Source organism: Heliconius melpomene, chromosome 19 (assembly GCF_056956725.1).
Source record: "Heliconius melpomene rosina isolate 202511_hmr_F chromosome 19, ASM5695672v1, whole genome shotgun sequence".
NCBI lineage: Eukaryota > Metazoa > Arthropoda > Insecta > Lepidoptera > Nymphalidae > Heliconius > Heliconius melpomene.
In genome coordinates, this window is record NC_140407.1 from 14398364 (window position 1) to 14419275 (window position 20912).

General features: G+C 32.0%; 1 protein-coding gene across 1 annotated transcript; it reads right to left on the reverse strand.

Annotated features, from left to right (window-relative positions):
• Positions 1 to 8061: 8061 nt before the first annotated feature.
• Positions 8062 to 12221, reverse strand: LOC146528970 (gamma-glutamyl hydrolase A-like). Its single transcript, XM_085203612.1, has 6 exons — positions 11969 to 12221; positions 11194 to 11244; positions 9876 to 10108; positions 9429 to 9535; positions 8745 to 8842; positions 8062 to 8382 (listed from the first exon to the last, which is right to left on the reverse strand). Exons 1-6 carry the CDS (start codon positions 12214 to 12216, stop codon positions 8106 to 8108), a joined length of 1014 nt encoding a protein of 337 aa, XP_085059738.1. The 5' UTR covers positions 12217 to 12221; the 3' UTR covers positions 8062 to 8105.
• Positions 12222 to 20912: the final 8691 nt, after the last annotated feature.

Consider the following 20912-nt stretch of genomic DNA (forward strand, 5'->3'; position numbering starts at 1 on the left):
GAAACCTTTTAGATGAAAATTCAGAACATAAAAATGAAACATGAAATATTAAAATCGAAAAAGTCGTATATTATTCTTGTTTGTTTGTTTTAAAGGGAAACATTGTAAAAGAATGAATGAGAACAGGAACACTGTTGATAGTACTTGGTTATTTTAAGCGAATCTTCGAAAACACTGCTATTTTTACTTTACTATGTGGGGAAATTTTATTATTTTTTTAACGATTTATTCAAGATTTTTTTAACAATTTCAGGTAGACTAAGATATCTGGACCAAATTAACTAAATAGTGCTATGCGCTAGGCTTCGACTATAAATCTCATCAGATTCTAGTATGCCCTTTTATGGTGGGCTATATAAATTCCATGTTAACTAAAGTGCAGACATTAATCTATTAAGGTTTATAAACTTTTAATATTCCAGAAACAGCTTCACGCTTTTTCCCGTACATGGGTAAACCGATAATTTAAGTTGAGACACGGTAATTTACAGAGAATTTTATTTTCACATTTTTTGGCATGCGTAACTCGTTCTAGTAACGCGAGTATCTTAAAACTTTCTTCTACCCAGCTATGTGCCGGATGCGTGAAAAATTTCCTAAATGGGGATCGAACTCATAACAAGGATGACGTCAGACACTGACCTAAGAAAATATGAGAAAAAATATTTGAGTGCATGCACCTGATCTGCATAAAATATGCACATGCATACTGTAGAGATAAACAGCAGCCGGCTTAACTTATGTCAATATAATACGTACCAACAGTATAATGTTTTATATGGCGTTGTTATTTTAATAATCTCATAATTTAACGGTACAGCTAAATGGATATTAAATTTTAAATTCGTTTTACAATTTATCACCAAATTTTGTTTTAAGCGGCTTGGGTTGATATTAATTTTATTGTTTATTAATTTTTATTAAGCCATAAATTTTAAGCTTTATAGAATTAACTGTTTTATTTGACTTTTTTACAAGAAGACTGTTTTAATTATTTCGGGTTGAGTCTGTGTTTTTTTAGCTTCACGCTGTGAACCTGGGGATCTAGTGAACACTTTGCTACCATTAACACACTTCCGTCCCCCACTTAGCACTGAATTCTGGAGGCTGTTCTGGTTGAATGGTGGAACTCAAACAAGTCAACAACTAGGAATTCGTAGAACCTTTTCTACTTGTTGTAGAGTAACTATTTTTCCATTATACTTTAATATTCTTTTACAGTTAATATAAGGCAGTTCCCTTAAAATATATACAGGTACAGTAAAAACACGACATGGGCTCACCTAAGCATTCAACCGTATTCCTTGCACTATGGTTGAATTGAATTGAATTCTTGATATATGGCAAGCACTATGGTTCCTAGTCAGTTGCTAGTAGGGTCAAAGATCGGCTATGTCAGTCACTTAAGAGCACACCAGCGAGGCTCTTGCTAGTCAGATGTCAGTTCGCCGTCGCCGAAAACGGTCAGGATATATCATGGTTCCTAATGACTAATTTCACTTATAGCTGTTTATTATTAAAATATTTCCATTTTTTTATTTATTATTTAAATAAATTGTGGTGAGTTTTACCACTCATCGTTAAATGTTTTATAAACTCTATCCTTTCCTGGATCTGTCTATCGCATATAATTTACTGGGATATATCTAAAATAGAAGTGACAAGCTTCTGTGCCATAATTATATTTATAGCGATACCGCAATCAGTGTTAGTTCATAATTAAGTTTCATCTACCTTATTATATAAATAGCATGTTTATTAAGGAGATAAATCATGCATAACGTTAGTACGTTAGTATTACGTACAACGTAAATCAACTTATTATATAAATTATAAGTTATTTTTATATCATGTTCTGGTGACGAGTGCGGTGCTGAGATCTGCCACGCAATACGCCATGCCTCGAGAATTCGGCAAAAATTGGGAAATCTGTCTTAATGGGAACAAAGTATTTTTAGATTAGGTTCCCAGGTTCCCCCACCTACCATGCAATTTGTGGGCGTAAAACTAAAAAAAAAATAATATAAAATCGAAAAAGATCGAATGTGTAGCGTTTACAGTCAAGAACAATGACGTTAATAGATGAATAAAAATACTAAAATCATAGTTTCTAAGCAACCGTTTTTTTAAATATTAGATTTTACAAATAATAATTATTATCATCAATACAGCTTTTCTCTATTATTTGCTAACAAAATTACCGGTAACTGTTGCTTCATTCATCAATCAACGTCGTTGGGACTGGACGATTAGCCTGCATTACGTCTTCCAATCCAAACGGCCCTTTGAATGTTTTCTTTTTATACTTTAAATATTTACGTTTCAATAGTAAAAGTGCCCATTTTTAAATTCTTCTGCAAACATACCTAACAATTTAAAATAAAATACTATTGATATTTGTTTGAATGAAATGAAAATATTAAATACATATATATTTTATTCGAGTGGGAATCGAACCCACACCCTGTTATGTTTACAGTCACATGCATGCAGTAAGTTGTCATAGTAAACATATATTTTAGCTAGTTTATATATTTTAGTCGCATTCTGAAGTGCACCTAGAAAATAATATGTATTATTTTTAGTAAGACGAAAATTATATAATAGTTTATTTCTTTCACCTGTTTACCAACAGTGCGTTTGTACAATATTTTATTTATTTATTTACCTCTATAAATAATAATATAGTACTTCGTAACTGTTTCTTCAACGAGGTCCATCAATCAGTGTCACTACGTTTGTATTAGTCCTTATTATATGGCTCATTGGTTGCTATTTTAAAAAATATTGTATCATTTTTTATGTCGTAGACCAGTGAAACAGAATTTGACTATTAATGCGTTGGTTGTGGTTTCGATTTAGAGCCGGGGGAGTAATTATATTAAAGGTATTTTGATTTTCCCGTTAAATTTATTATTATTTATTTATTAGCAAAAATGTCTAAATGGGAACAGAGTGTCTTAACACTAGATGTTTTTTTATAGAAAAAGACAAGGCAAAAGACGGGTCACGTGATAATAGGGCTCCCAAGTTCCCTCTGCCTATCCTGCTACGTGCTGGACACCAGATAACGCTAAGCTGTAAATAGCCATTATTATATTCAATTAGCCATTTCTATGACGTTTCCCAATTGACTAAACATAGAATTTTTAGAAACTTATTATATTATCATTTGAATTTTAGGATTACATTTTTTATTAAAATGGACAGAATTATCAATCAATCAATCAATCAATCGGCGTTATGACAAGCACCTGTTACTGAATCGCGTTGTTTCAAATTGGATCTTCCGGCTTCTCCCCGGAGATTTATGAATCGCAATCTACTTTATTGTATCGCTGACAGAGTGTTAACACTTGTTGATAATTGTTTGTTTATTTATATAGTGAGGTGGTTTAAAATGATTTTGTTAATGAAAATGTTTGAGGTTACACCGACCTACTCTAATAAAAATAAGTATTAGTTGAAATTTGTGAAATCTAAGAAAATATCGCAGCCCGCAGGTAATACAGCCTATATATTATTATCTTTTCATTATAAATATTTTTTAATTTAATTAGTAGCTCCTAAGGCTACCGCTACCGCTACCATTCGATACCCAGCATCGGAGTGTTTTAGCACTAAGTATTCTATTCTCCGGGAAAAATCCGAAAAAACCAGCTAAGTGCGAGTCGGATTCGCACACGATAGGTTCGTACCATTATCTGTACAAACGAGCAAAAACATCACGTTTGTTGATTGAAGGCCCCTTTAATATTCATTTTATTTTCTTTCTCACTAAATTTATATAACGGCAACAGAAATTACAACTTAGAAATTACAATTTACATTATCTGTCAAAACTACAACTGTCTAACTATCAAGGTTCATGAGATACAGCTTGGCGACACAGACGGACAAAATGTCTTAGTAATAAGGTACAGTTTTACCCTTTGGGTACGGAACTCTAAAAAATATATATCCGTTAACGAATAAGCCAGCTAGAAAGAACGTTATGATATACCCCATTCTTTATTCATTTCATTTTAATTTTTCCACCTCATAATTAGATTCTGTGGACGGTGGGTGGATCCAATTTTGTTTTTCCAAAATCAAAACAAAAGTAATGTTCGTAGAAATAAATGAAAGTATCTTATGAGAAATTGTGCTATAAATATCGTTCACAATAATACCTTTGTAACATTTTCAAATAGTATAAAGAAAGTTGCTTAACTTTCCTACCTACAAATTTCGAGAATTTTCAGTTCTATTTTCAATTTGTTTTGTGTTTTTCTTTGTAATTATTTAGTTACTGTTAAATAAAAACTAGGTGATTTTACTTTTATTTAAAAATTTTATACTTAAAAGATTTTTTCATTAAAAAAAAAGTAATACTAACTTCGTGCTAACACACTCCGTTCTCCTTTTTCCATCCATTTGTTTGTTCCAAGCGTTTGTTTAAATACAGCACAGTAAAATCATTCCACCGAATGGAAATCGAACCTACAGTCATCGTGTTTATAGACACACACTGCCCCATTGCACCTCTGCAGCTTCATGATATATAAAAAAGGTTTATGTTTATCCTGTAAGGTTAATTCATGGACCCTTTTTTAGCTAATGTTGCTAAAACATACGCTATTTTACACCTTCCTTTATAAAACCCAAGTCACGAGTTATTTCCCTCGCTTATTAAACATGCATTACAGTGAAATAATTTATCTTAACGGTATTAGGTTTAAAGCTGGGAGCTTTTTATGGTAATTAGATATATCATCCGTTTACTCTAAGAAAGGCGTAAGATTTTAAAGTATATTCATTATACAATATCCTTTGCCATCGCCCGTAACTCTGTCTTTAAGATATAAAATGGAACATCGAAAATTTTGTATTTTCACGTTCTGTGGGAATTTTCAGAAATCCGCCTTTGTTTCTCTCACCTCCTGCTCTTCTCTCTGTCTCCTCTCAAGTCCAATAGTTTCTCCTTGGCCTAGAGGTCAAGCACTGTGTTGTCCATTGAACGATTATTTTAAGAACATTGTAGTTTACGTGTTAGTGACAAAACCCAATGCTGTGCGTTACCTAACCAGAAAATATTAAATAATCCGTTAAAAATGCTTTAAATAAAAAAAATGCTTTGACGTAAAACAAAAAATTATGAAAATATCAAATCGTGAAACCCACCGCTCTGTTCGTGTTGCGCAAACTTAAATATTCCGTAATACAAAACTTAACGGAAGTTTCTATTCAAGGATTTTACGTTCATGCTTTAAACTTTATCTTAAAAGTTCACGTTCTATCAAAGTTCCTGGTTTTTTTTCTCAATAAACGAAAATTGTAAGAAATATTTGAAATTGAGGCCATAGCGCCGGGGCGCAGTCGCACAAGCATGCGACTATAAACGCGATGGTTGTGAGTTGGATCTCCAATCGGGGGGAAAATATTTAATATTTTCATATCCTCGTCCTGGTAACGAGGCAACTCTACAGGCAATGCCTCTAGGATTCGGCGGAAAGTGGAAAATGGAAGTATCTTATTACTAGATTCGCGGGATATGCGGGATTCACGGGGATATGCGGGATACAGCCTGAAAATAGTTATAGTATAATATATATTTTTTTATATCTATCTTTTTTGCTATATTTTAACAATAAGGAGATAGTGATGAGTTGTTTTCTACACTTATAAAGAACCGTACAGGTATTTGAATCAACAACCAGCAGTGTGAGTAATTTGAACAAAACCACTCTCACTTTCGATCAATGGTAATTATTTTTAGGCTATGTTTATAATAAAAATGTTGTTGATCGCTGTCTGTACTTGGAAGGTATATGGATAATAGCTATTTTTTTAATTAACTCAACTTTCAGTTTTCAATACACACATATTGTTTTTAAAGCAATTTAGATACGTAAATAAATAATTGTGTAGTTCAACCGGGCGAAGCCGCAAGCGGGTCGCTGGTACCTATCTTAATAAAATGAAAACAAAATGAAGTCTTCCTATTCTTAGATTAACAGAACAAAGATTGTCTTAGAATAGTATAGTGAAGTGCACTTTGTATTATTAAATCGTATCAATCCATTTGTAGTGAAAATTTTCTTTTGAAATCTTAAGATTAAATAAATAACAGTTTTCTAGAAAATGACAAATAAAATTAAAACTTAAAACTTGAATATGCTAAGAATTTGGTACTTAATAGATCGATAGATATTATTGAAATATAGAAGAAAATAACTATAGTGTCTAAATCGCACCCCCGAGGGTTGGCGGGTCGATGCGAGGCGAGGGGGCGGGCCAGCCTCAGTACACCGTCGGTCCGTATTGAGGACGCTCGTTCAGTCTCTAACGCGAGTGAAAAATACGCTACAGGTGGTTTTACATATAAATATATAGGGAAACAGTGATTATTTATAATATTTCATTTTATTTTTTTAAGTTTATTTATTTTATTATCAATTTATTTAATATATATTTTTTAATGTTTTAATCAATTTTAAAATTAAACGCATATCGCGCGGTAATAAAACTTTATGAAAGTTGTCGGTAGGTAAAGGTCATTTTGGCGTGTACTTTCATTGCGCATGTCCTGCGCAGGAGAAACTTAAAGTGGACGCATAAAGGAAGGTATCTTTTACTTTCAATATGATGAAATTAATTACTTTTTAAAATTATTTTTGACATTTTCGACTCTATTACTTCTCTTTCTTGATGTCCGTTGTGTGTTTCTAATGAGATTATAAAGAGTTTTGAGTTTTCGTCATTTCCGTGAAATCTAAATTATTTTAATTAACAACAATATGTGGACCGTAGTGGTGCAGCGGCACAGCTTTTGTCTAAACGTAATATTTGAGGGTTCAATTTCCACTTGAGGAATGAATTATTTTCATCTCCTAAGAAGCAGACAAAATTCGGCTTTGAATTCCGCCTCTCATCGCACAATGTCTCGAAAATTAGACGAAAAGAAGGGAACGGATTGTCAGAGCACTGGTTCTCCTAGCCTATACTTTTCAACAAAAAATAAAACAATTAAACAATTTTATAAATCGAATTATTATCGTGTATAAGTTGATGCTTGATAATATATTATGGTCTTGAACTCCTCTTTACGAATAATATAGTAGTCTTCTATCACAGAAAAATATAAGAATAGGCATAATGTATTAAATTAAAATAATAATTGGTAAAATATTTTTAAAAGTTTTATTTTTATTTCGATTTGGGGCTATTTATTACGGAAACAATGAAGATATAAATAGAAGCATAATAATGTGACTAATTAAAACTTTTAATTCTTTTTTTTATATAAGTTAATTGAGGTCGCTTATAAGTAGATACAAATTAAAAGAATTTAGAATTTTTACTACTAGCAATTTCAGTTGCACTTTGTTCTGAAGCTTATTATATAAATCATGTTATATAATTGTAGTCTTAAATTTTAGATATCGAAAATCTGTGTAAGAGAGTTTCAAACCTGGCAACATTAGCCCTTAAAGGATACGGACCGCCATAAAGACATCCGGTACCTGTCGGTAAGGTCGAAATTTCCTGTGACCTAGATTTTATTTTACTAAACTATCTACAGCGGAAGTGTGCCGTTCGATATTATATTATGTATATAAAGTGAACTTTAGATATGGCAACGTTCGCCTCACTGTACTGACTATGTTATGATGATGCCTTTGAGGAAATAACCTTTTAGTAGGCTTTAATATAAGAATCTCTTTTTATTAGACTATTTTAAAAATGATTTGTATTTTACAATTTAGTTCACCTTTTCGTGCTTAATATTCAATAGAAAATAATATTATTATGATTACCTACATTTCATTTCAAATTTACCATTCTTAATGAAAGCTTAAGTGAAGTATTAAGACATTCCGTATCCGTTGAGACATTTCCGTCCCCCACTTTCCGCCAAATTCCTTATTCATTGCGTGTTGAGTGGCGGAATTCATCACCGCGCTTTGCCTTGTTACCAGAGCGAGAGAAGTCCTCGAGCGTAAATCCAATCCACATCAACCGCTTGTGCCTCTATTATTATATATCTCATATTATTATATAGGTTATAAAAAAAATACATTATTATATTTCTTTTATTATTTGTACCATAAAAGATATTTATATTAGTTCGAAACTATCCCACGAGGCTCAAACAAGTAGCATTGATGGTAAGCACTGCCCAGTACACCAGTGAAATGTGGTTCGTGATTGTAAATTAAATATTGGTTTTCTTCAGATGCACTCTCAAAAGAATGGCCGCTCTTTCTGCATTCCCTTACAAAGAAATCCATGAAATAGCGGTTAGCTTTTATAGCTTCTAAGGAATGTGCATAGTTCTTCGATTTCTTCCATTCGAAAGAATTCTTTTCTGGATGAAATTGAACTCCGTAGAAGGGATACCTAAAATAGTTTTTAATTATTAATAATTAGGTTGAGGCTTTAGATGCATTAATTTCCACTTAATTGGTCTTTTCTCAAATATTTTTGTATTTTATAATTATGACCTTTATGTTTTTCCCGAATACTGATGTATAGGTAGACAGAGGGAACCTGGTTCCTCACGATGTGCTAATTTTTCGAGACATTGCCTGTTGAATAGCTGAATTCAAAACCCAGTTTTGTCTACGAGAGCAGTGAAATAAAAAAAATATTTAAATATAATCATTCCGAAATGTTGAAATCGAACCCACAATCAATTACGTTTATAGTCCCCCATTGCAAACACAATATTATCTCGTAAAACGTATTTTATTTCTACATACCTTTTGTGTTCAATACTTGCTATGAACTGTACTCCGTAATCATCATCACTGTATGACGTCACAAGCCACTCATTCGTAAGGTTATAAGCCTTTAAATTCTGGAACAAAATATTTTCACTAACAATTTGGTCTACATTGTGAAGTGAAGCCTAACTGACGGCAGCTTAAGCAACTGAAGAAATAGGGTTTATTTATACTCAAAAGATTTTCTTGAAATTTATTCTTTAAGAAGGCGAGAGCAAAATATATAGGAAATTGGGTAATTTCATAAGCAAAGGCGAAAATGAATGTAATTTAATGTTAAAGTTGTAGATTTTCAATAAGGTTTTGTAGTGTGTACTTGTTGGATACCTACTTTACAGCTTCACGATTTTTCCCGTAAGAGGGTAGGCAGAGAAAACCTATTGAAAAGATACTCCGTTTTGAACTTTCCGTTTGAATTGTAGATTTTGATTGTACACGCCTTTGTTTTTGGCCATGTCGAGGACATGAAAATATTTATTGCCTCCAAACGGGAATCGTATCCACTACCATCAAATTTTTTGTCAGATGCTGTCCAACTACGCCATGACAGCCATCAATACTAGAACTAAGCAATTACTTTAAAGTTGCGAAGTCTTTTTGTATAATTAATTACTATTTGCCTCCATAGCGACTATGGAGAGGCTAAATAAATGGACTTACGGCGTCCACTATACAGAATTGATGAGCGTTTACAGTCAAGTCTTCGTTTTTCAGTAAATTAATAATATCTTCTGGAGTTTCTTTGAACATTTTGCTATTGCGGAAGTCTGAAAGGATAATATGTAAGAATTTGAAATAATAACTGTAAATATCTTAGAAAGAATATATTTATACTTATAGAACCATATTGCAATTTCCATAATTTTTTTTAACGATTTTTAACGTTTAAGAACCCTTTTTATCGTGAAATTTTAAGATACATCGCTTAATTGGCTTTGTTGCTGTAGAATATCTTTCTGTGTATAAAATATGTATACATAATCAGAGAAATTTTATATCTATAAAATACAGCCAGCCAGTCTCTATAAAGTATAATACTAAAGAAATGTATGTTTACTATAAAATTTAATACATTGTAAACCCGGCTTAACTTTAGATTTCACATACCTGACGTAAAATTCAATGGAAGATTCGAATAAGAATAGCATCGAATCCTATTTTCGACTTTACCGCGGCCCGACGCCAGTATGATAAGAAGTTCGAATCCGAGGCATGTTCCAAATATTGGGAAATAATCACCGGCATCGTTCAGCTCTTGGGCTATTTCATAGATATGTTGTCCAGCGTCAGCGTAGCCATTCGACTGATTAAAATATGTCGCTCCTCCTGGTATTAACACTCTATAAATGGTGAAATATACAAATAATAGTACCTACTCTAATATAAGCGTCGTCATACGAGTTCGTTGTGGTGTAGGGTCCGTATCTGATTGTTAACGCGTTGGTTGTAGGTTCGATCTTTACATGGGGTGTGATATATTTAAATTATTTCTGATTCTTGTGAGGCCAGTCGTAGCGCAGGGGCATAAGTGTGTCACTGTGAACACGACGATTGTACTCGTAGGTTCGATTCTCACTTGCGGAAATTAAGTATTTGATATTTTCATATTCTCGTTCTGGCAAAGCAATCAAATCAAAGCACGAGATAGAGTTATGCTACTCAAAACGCAATGCATCAGAATTCAGTGAAAAGTGAGGAACGGTAGTGTCTTAACACTAGTCTCTCTCTGTCTACCTTGCTACAGCGTGACGATGAAAACAAATATATTGATCGAACGCACACCCACGCTCTTACAAGCAAATACTGCTCTACTCGTACTGTGCCACAATGGTGTCATAAGCATTTCATCATCAATGATATTCGAAATTGTATTATTGCATATAAATGAGTACTATCGCTTTTAATAACATAAGCAATTAAATTCAACATACGGTTTATGCAAATTATTATTGATTAAAATCTATGGATATAAACGTTGGACATCACTAAGTAATTTGTATGCGATAACAATAATGTATATCAAGATATATTATTTTATTTATTTAATATAATGGAGTTTTAATTAAAAGTAATTTAGGTAGCATATTTGACGTTTTTTATTCCGTTGAATTAGATTCGTTAAAGCCGTTAAATGTGACAGTACGGGGTCAATACCCACTTAGGGGACTTAATTATTTTCATTTCCTTCCTCTAGTAACAAGATAAAAGTACGGTGTTGAGTCCCGTCACTCAGTCTACTTGACTCAGTCACTCTACAAGCAAAGTGTCGAAAATATGGCGGTTAATGGTTAATTTTTATTGCTGAAAACTGAATATTTTAGTAAAAGTTAAATTTTGTAAATACTAATAAGCATGCCTTTATATGTTTACAGATTATTTTATTTTGCCATAAATTTAGTTTAATAATATAAAGAATATTTTTTACCCATTGATTTTTCCCATAAGATCTTCATAATAGCTGCGATCCTTGCCAATTCTGAAATATGAAAAAGAAAATATATTACATATTTTATTAAAATAACATTAATAACACACAATGCATCCAGAATTCGGCGAAAGTCCGTAACGGAAGTATCTTAATAAGAACGAAGTGTCTTAATAGGTTCCCTCAGTTGATCCTACTATGTGCATAGATAATCTAAAAAAACACATTTTTTTTTTGTTTTTATATACATATAAAACTAAGGAATTTTTAAATACACAATCAATACAAAAAATAACAGAATTGGCTAAAAATAAATATGTTTCTAACACTAGTGTTCGTGTGAAATAAAGTGGATAGGTTTTTTGAAAGAGCTTTCTGTTTCATAAAAAAAAAACTAGAAAGCCAGGCATTAAGCTTAGACCGGCGTTAGTACTGAACGCTAAAATCTAAAACACTGGAGCTGTAGCTGCAAAAGATTGGCGAGTCAGTTGATTAACGAAGTAAACCATTATTGACTATTATTAATAGTGGATTAAATTGTTAATTAACTTTTGTTAAAAAATAAAGAAACAACTGAAAATAAGAAAATTAAGTCTCACGTTCTATTCCGCACATACAGGTGATATAGAGGGAACCTGAACACGTAGTGTTACGACACTCCGCTCCCATTATAAAAAAATATCAAACTATAGAAACTAACATACTATCACTAAACTACATATATTATATATTAAATACATACAAATAATATGACAATAATATTAAAAATACTTACAAAATTGGAACGACTCTCGCGCCAGATGCCTCTACATCTTTGACGTAGGAAGCTGCAATATAACTTGTGTAATTTTCTTCCGGGTATTTCGTATGGAGATAGACAGACTGTTCCTGGGATAGAACACCTATTATAGGCCTATCGTTGACTATATCATCACTTAAAACACCGTTTAAAGAGGAAACAAGAACTAAAATCAATATTCTCTCCATTTTTACTCGTACGAGTTTAAGTTCAGACGATAACATATTATTTATATAAATTAATTATCTTATCGCCCTATTAGCAAATAAGATTAATTGTTGGAAAATAATTACTTTGTAAATTACCGATCGGCCCTGTTTGATTTGTGTGTTTAATTGATTTGTGATTTCCCATTTTGCCAAACTGGAAGTATGTTCAATTTCAATATAATTATAACGTTTATAATAATTTTCTATGTTTTTTTACATAATAATAATAATATAATATAATATAATATAATAATATAATAATAATAATATAATCTCGCCCCATAACTCCCTCTATATGTATAGTTAAAAAAATTAAAAACATTTTTTTAACAGAAAAAACGAAGAGTACCGAATAGAATAGAACGAGAGTGGGTACAAATTGGATATGCCTACTAGTGGCAGTCCACGATTCCATCAGCCATCTTCCAATTTCATCATATTGAATTATCATCTAATCTACATGTAATTGCCAAGTTAATTGGGAGTGTGTAATATTCAGCTTCTTAGATTTTATTGTATATATAGTTACTTAGCTACAACTTGACCTAATAAATGTTAAGAAGAAGAAGGAAAAGTAAGAACATTAAGTTGTGTTGATATAAATATGTGACATGAATATAAAATTAATTAGTGTGTGATAAGATACTAATAATGAATTACGTCAGTATTTTAATATCATACTACGTTTGGCATTATGATAAATATGTTAGTTTTAAATTTCTTTTTACATTATCAAAACACTCTGCCCTCCGCTTTTCACTTCTTTCCGCTGCTCTTTTAGACCCATCCCCGTTTCCCAATGAAAACAATTGAAATATAAGCATTTCCTGGGAACTAAAATTAATGCGATATAATCATTCCCCTGAGGAAACTAAAAAAAAAACGTAATATAATCATTTCCCCGGAGAAACTAAAATAAATGAAATATTATAATTCCTGCAAAAGATCGAATCCAGAATCATCCCGTTCAGTTTTACTCTTCAATACACTGTATCTCGAAAACAAGTAAAATACAATGTCCTGTCGCTTAATTCTCTCTAGTTATAGTTATGAGGAAAAGAGGAGTTCTGGAGGCATTGCGTGTTGAGTGATAGAACTCTACGCGCTTTGCCTCGTTACCAGAGTGAAGAAATAAAATTTTTAAATATATCATTTTCGCGATTAGGAATGGGACCCAAAACCTGTCGCTTTTACAGTCGCATGCTTGCATCGCTATACGCCACCACGAATGGCCTCAAGTTATGCTTTCTTTTTAATTTATATCACCACCATAATTTGACAATGAATTTGAACCTACATCTATTACATTAATCACTAATTCACTAAGCCACAAAGATATAAAACATTTAAAAATATTTTATTTATTATATTAATAAAACGTATAACCTCAACACATTCCCTAAATTCACGAGCGATCGCGTCCATGACATTTGATTACGGAAACTGATATATCGGAACGTTTTGATTGCTCCTATTTCGGTACTAATTAAATCGTTTCCACGAATTGCCTGACGTTATGTTATTTTGGCCAATTAAAAAAATATTTTTCAATTTGGTTTATTTCGCTCGGAGTATTTCACTCTGGTAAGAGCGAAAAGCGATGGGTTCTGTTCAATATGCAATGTCTCGAACTTTGGGGAATAGCAGAGAGTGAGTTATTATTAAGTTCTATTTGCCTACTGCTGGTACGTGTCGGGTAAAACTTTTTAACTTCACACTGTATGGACCAGACCTATATGTACCAAACATTGCAAGGTAGGCAGAGAAAACTTGCGAATCGAATACCGAACCTGCAACTACAACCTACGACCTAGAAGATTTATTTCATATTATTTATTTATTTCTCTTCTCATTCTTTCTTCTATGAATCTGTCAAAAAGTATTCTATGTTTCCTTTATCACGAATAATAGTTATAACTAGTTGTCTAATTTCATTGAAAACAGAACAAAGTGCATTTTACTTCGTAATCATTAATTTTAATAATAAAATGGAATGCATAGGAAATAAAAGAAAAAAAAAACATAGGAAGTAAAAACCCAGTCAGTTGAGATTGGAGCAACCCTTACTCGACGCTAATTTACATTTATATGGATGTGATATTAGAATACGTGGGTGAGGTGGCATGAAAGTTTTTCATGCTCCTATACTAGAATTATGGAACTGTATAACTTATTATAACAATGCCATAATTTGACTATTATTTTTTACATTTGTAAAGTTATTTAAAAATAAATTATACTTAAAAAAAAACTCTTCTCCAGAGTTAGGAACGTTCCCAATTTTTGATTCAATTGCTTAGCGATAACCTCTTAAGATGTGAGTTGAGGCTTCTCGCTATTAAACGATAACTGAAACCACTACCGGAAGTCCCACATGGCAGTAATGTCATCGGCTAAATTCCAAATATCTAGATATCTTTTGTTTTTCTGTCTTCACGAAATTATCGTCCTGTGAAAATAAATATCAAACAACTAAATATCAACTATCTTAGTTATGTTAGTTATTATTACTATTTAAACATTAAGAAGGTTTTTTTTTTCCTTTTTAGAGCAACATTTTACACAGTAAAAATCTAATGTCAAGACTAGATGAGCGGCGGAACTTTGTGCGGAATCGAACCTGCAACCACTTCCAAACAAGTTTCGACGGTATCGATAAAGCATATAGTATAATTACTAATAAATTAATCTTCCAACAAAATCACTAACGTATATTTCATACTAGAAATTGAATACATTTCCAAATAACGCCTATTTTACATGAAAAGCGATATTAAACTATGGTTTACTTTGTATTTAATATAATTGCAGTTTGCGGTAAACGTTATGAATGACAATATGTTAAATAGTTTATTAGCTAGTTCAACTGCATATATTAACCTTACTTATGATTGACAGCTTCACGCTGTGTTAAGCACACAGCAGGGTAGGCAGAGAGAACCTAGTGTTAAGACACTCCGTTGACACACTAAATCATTTCCTCGAGTGGAGATCGAACCTGCACCCTTATGCCCCTACGCCACGACGCGACGACCTCATCTATGATACTTTTGAGTTTCAAATAAGAAAAATATGGCCTTCTTTTAGATCCTTATAATTTGTTATTAAGAGAGGCACAAGTGTGAGATTTGTCATCTAAATACATACTTAGCTATTATATGGCTATTTTTTTAGGTGAAAATGAAAATACAACCTAGTATGTAGAAAACCACCATATACGAAAATAGGCCGTATATATAATGTAGTTTACTTGGTATCAATATTATCTCGTATACGAGTATTGGGTACAGAAAAACCGGGTGTAATAAGAATTTTAGACCTTCCTAAGCCTGAAGTTGTTATAGGTCCTAGATATACTTAATAAAATATTGTGATATATTTTTTTCAGCTTCAAGCTGTTAATTGTGTTTCAGTTTGATCCTCTTGTAGCAGCCTTAACAGATTCTAATTCAGCTAAGTACAGGCCTTCATTCATTCCTTGCAATGTTGGTCCTCTGATGTTGCAAGGTTACCTCTGGTGTTACCAATACACGGTCGTGGGCATCAGTGATCACTTACCATCAGATGACCTGTACGTTCGATTGCCTTGTCTTATGCATAAAGAAAAGTCTCTGTCTTTTCTTTATGGATCTTGAGAGCTTGTGTGGTGAGTGACATAACTCAACACCGATATATTCGTTGAAAAATAGTAACAAATCTAAAAGAAGATTGCCTATTGTACAGATGATTAGTTCAAATCTTATAAGCTATTTTCCACTTTCCGCCTTAAGAGCCATTGTATGTTAGGAACTCAGTGCCGCTATTTTAATATCCTTTACATTTATATTTCTCATATAAACATTGCTTTGTCGAGTTCTTGTATGTAAGGCTATGTAGCTATTATATATAGTTTAGTGTGCTGACGTCAATTTGAAAAATCGTTGTATTTTTTGTCATAATAAAGATAAGAATATTAAAACATGTTTATCCCCTTTTTCACTTAATAGTCTACTTATAATTAAGTACATACAATTGATAATATGTTTATATTTTTTATGAAAAATTAAACTTTATAAATCTTACAAAAATTTATTTAAGATACAAATCTCAGAAACACCTTAACCGATTAAAGTAATTGGCTGAAACTTTACTTTTGAATACAAGTATAGATATTATTTTTTAAAATTATATTATTATTAGAAAACAAAAGTAATCCAGATTACTACATTAATAATTAAATACTACATGCCGGCGAAGCCGCAGGTGTATCGCTAGTAGTAAATGAGAACAAACATCAGGTATGTAACATTGGCAAATATTTCAGTAATAAATAGAAAATTAAACTAAAGTCGAATTCTAAAACAATTAGAATTTATTTTCCAATGTAATTTAGCCAAATAAACATTTACAGTTAAGAAAGTTGAAGTAAAGTTGAGGAAAATCGATAATGGCTTAATAAACACTCAGACGGTGCGGAGTTAACATTGATTATACGAATTCGTCTACTCAAGCTATTCTAACTAAGGGGAATACGTGATGAGTTTTGATTTGAAATGCATATTAATAACCTTAAATTTTACTTGCTTTTTTTTCTTACTAATCGGCAAAAAAATTTGGTGTAAAACGTAACAAACAAACTAACATTCACATTCATAATATTAATATGATATCTGTATCTGTACTTCCATATCAGATGAATGAAACCTTTGATTTTTATATGTCAATCGAAATACTCAACCCGTTTATCAGCTTTTATTAAAGCCACACTTTTATATAAGTTATTATGTGAGATTATCTCGCATAGTACATATGATTTTACAGACTTTTTTTTTGTTTCATCTAAAACGATTACAATATAATAATTGAAAATATAAAACCTGTGAATTTAATGTCAAGATACTCTGTTTCCATTGATATACTTCGGTCCCCCCACGCTTACGCTCCAACACCACGAAGTATATTTAAAAGATTTCTTTATCATATTTCAATAAAATAATTTTAAGTATATTTTACAAAAAAGGATTGGTAATTTGTTAACTATTATATTAAATAGAACAGTTTAAATGTAATATAAGTATATAATTCTGATCAACAACGGCGCACAATGGCTATGTGTTGAATCCCTTAAGTCCCTCCCGTAAGTTATATTTGCGGAACGTATGATTCCTTTTCCGGGTTTGACAAGATCAAATTACGGCAGCGGAAGGTGAAAATTGCGATGTAAACACAAGGTTTGCTGCTGAAACATATTTTTATTTTAAGACGTCGACGCCAGACCTCTCGTAGTGGGTGGAGAAATTGAACAATAAATCAGTTTGTTTTAGGGTTCCGTACCTCAAAAAGAAAATACTGAAGTCTTATAAGATCTGTTGATTATTGGATTTGTCTATCTGTCTATCAAGTCTGGTGGGCACGTCCAACCTGCACTTGACCATTGATTAATCTGTGAGCGATTTTTATACATTTTTTATTTTTTTACTATTTTAGAGAGACAGCGAAAGGGGCCAAAATTCCCAATTCAGTTGTATAAATTTTCCAATAAAAGATCAACCAATCAATCATCCACTATCAGAAGTTCCTCAACTTTGTCCTGAAGAAGTCTATGTAAAGAGCCTATATAGACATAATGAATTCTAACAGAACTATCTCGATGACGACTTGACGAATGACGTGGAGGCATTATTGCTTTTACGAGTAGGTATATGACGTCATTCAAACAACGCGACTGTCGTTTCATTTCCGCTGCCTTCTGCCGTGAAGAAATGACAATATATTTACGGCGGAACTGGAAAGTTTTATTCAAGTTTAGTTCCACCACCCAACAAACAACGCTTCCACAATTCGGCGGAAAGTAAGTACAGAACAGTCTGAATGGGAAGGGAGTGTCTTAGCACTAAGTTCTCGATTTCCCTCTTCGTACCCTGTTATATGTGAACATAAAAAAATATAAAACTAATATATTTTATATTAATTTAAAAAATATATAAAAATAACACAAACCAGAATTCCTCTAAAGAAATTGCTAACAAAAATCAATAGCTGAGATCAATTCGAATATCCTTAAAATGGTTTAAAGTAAAGTTTCTCTGCACGTACTCGTATATATGTAGTTACTTATTGTTCGCAATTCGAACTAAAACTTAAGAATGTAGAGGCGGATTTGTCTACTTAAATTCCAATGGTTGGTAGAGTTTGGAGATAGAATAGCAAATTGAAAATCGTATATGCGCAATGTATTATGCAATTGCATATAAATAAAAATGTTAACAATACAACAATAACTAATTCTATAACAAAATACGGTCAAGCGCAAGTCGGTCTTGCCCACCGATGTTTAAACAAACTTGAATTAGCATTTATATTTATATTGCAGATAAAAACTATAACAAATATATTTTTTTTAAAGTTGTAAATACCGTTGACCTACAGTTCTGGAATTGGTACGGATAAGTGAATCTGACTCGCAATTGACCGGTTTCTTTTTCTTTTGTGGTAGCAACCACTTAAAAAAAATGAAAGAAAACATTATATAAATTACAAAATAATTTTAAGTCATTTGTATATAAAAGAAATACCTACAACACAACCCTCTTCCGTAACATTTTACTCTGTTTCGTCCCGATTGTACTCAATGGCAGGACGAGTGGACAAATGAGCAAGCCAGGTTATTCGTTAAAGGCACTAACCAGCCTCTCCAAGCGCGCCCTTGATGTCTATTTTTCACAATACAACCGTAATTAATCGCAAATTGAGGAATAAGGTAAATGGTTACGTAATATCTTCCTATACTGGTTAGTATTTGCTAGAATTTTCATTTTGTTTTTATGACCATTATTTGTAGCGTGTTGGATCAATGTCTGAATGTAAATGTAACAGATAAAATGTGCCAAAAACAAAATGTGACAAAAAGCATGGCGTTGAGTTACTCCACTCAACACGTAATACCTCCAAAATTCGGTGGAAATTGGGTAACGGAGTGTCTTAACACTAAGTTCCCTGACTGACAAGCTTTTTAGTATTTTATTTTACAAAAGACGAAGAATCCAACGCCTTTTGATTTGATACAGTCTAAACCGTGATAAACAATATCTCGAAAAGTGGAGAAAGGTTTGTCTCCAAATTTATAATCCGCATATCGCATACTAATATTAACCATAAACTCTCCTCTCGTATACGAGAAATATAGGGGGAACTAAGAAAAAGCCTACGTAAGAATCTTTTATAAGAATTTTCTTACAAATGTAAAAGAAATAAAAATATATTAAGAGATAGATGTGTTTCGTAATTTTACAATGTCACATCCCAAGAGTATGTAGAAGATTGAATGGAATAATTCCATGAGATGTTTTACGAATGTGCCTCCCGTAAAAGAACATGAATGATGTTTTATTTTATCAAATAAAGTATTACTAAGTTATTTTTATTGGCATATAAAAATATAATGATGCAATTAAGAAACAATTTTGACTGTACACTCAGCGTTCGTTCCCATTAGAACGGAAAAGGAAAGGAGAATCTTTATTTTATCATTACTTTAAATCCTACTAATATTATAAATGTGAAAGTTCGCGAAGAAGGAAATTTGTTCCAATTTCACTGAAAAAATTGCTGAACTGAATTAGATGAAACTAATAAAGGACGAACTACGAAAGGACTAATTTAGAATAACTAAAGGATGTATATATTGAGCACATGCACTATTCCAACATAACAAATTAAATATAATATAATTATAAAATCTTTAATAACAGAAACGCCCATCATTACTTATAAAAACACACAAAGAATTGTTTTTCTTTGAGTAACTAATCAGTAACGGTCCTTACTTGAATGTAAGTCCATTTCATTGCGACTAATAGCTGTATTATGGAGCAATTTTACAAAGAAAATTCTGAAATGAACACTTTTAAGCCGAATAATTTGTTGAAAACATTTGTTTTTTAACGAAGATACGAAAATGAATGAGATTTTTTTGAAAATAATTGTATCTTCGTCTTATTTTCTAAAAATATATGTTTTACGTTTCGATCGAGTTAAAAGAAATCTTAAATGAAAAATATCCCCCCATATGTCAAAGTATTTTTTTAAGTGTAGGTCTGGAACTGGTCTAGCCTATACTTGATACTGCGGAACTCTTCATGGGCGGGCTGGACTCAAGCTTGGCCAATTTTTACTTACTTTTTTAACATAAACGTGTAATTTAATCATACTTCTTAACGAGTTTTGAGAAACTAATTTAGGCGTTATCACGTATTTCATGTTTTATGAACATTTTTAATTAATAATAAAATATTCTTATGACTCTCAATTTCGACGCCTTTCGCTATTTTGGTACAAATCAGATTCCCTCGTCTCATATTGCCTTATTTAGACTAACTATGACGTTGAATTGAATACTACACAAGTAACGTCTAAATATAGAATTACCAGGCTCTATATATTCTAGGAAATAGAATAAAAGTTAGACAATTTAAAACATATATTTCGTTATTAGTACGTACTGTAGTCAAAATTTTACTTTAAGAAATATCGATAGCGCTCCAGCCTCCAAGGCTCCCGGTTCGGCACAGGTAAATTAATTAAAGAGGCAGGTGTGCTGATACACACCGTAGAGGTAAATTACATTTAATTAAAAATTCCTTAAATGTTTTTTTAGGTTGAAAATTTCTAATTGTTACATTCGAACTTGAGTGTTTACCATCTTTTATTTAAAGTAGGTAAATAGAATATGT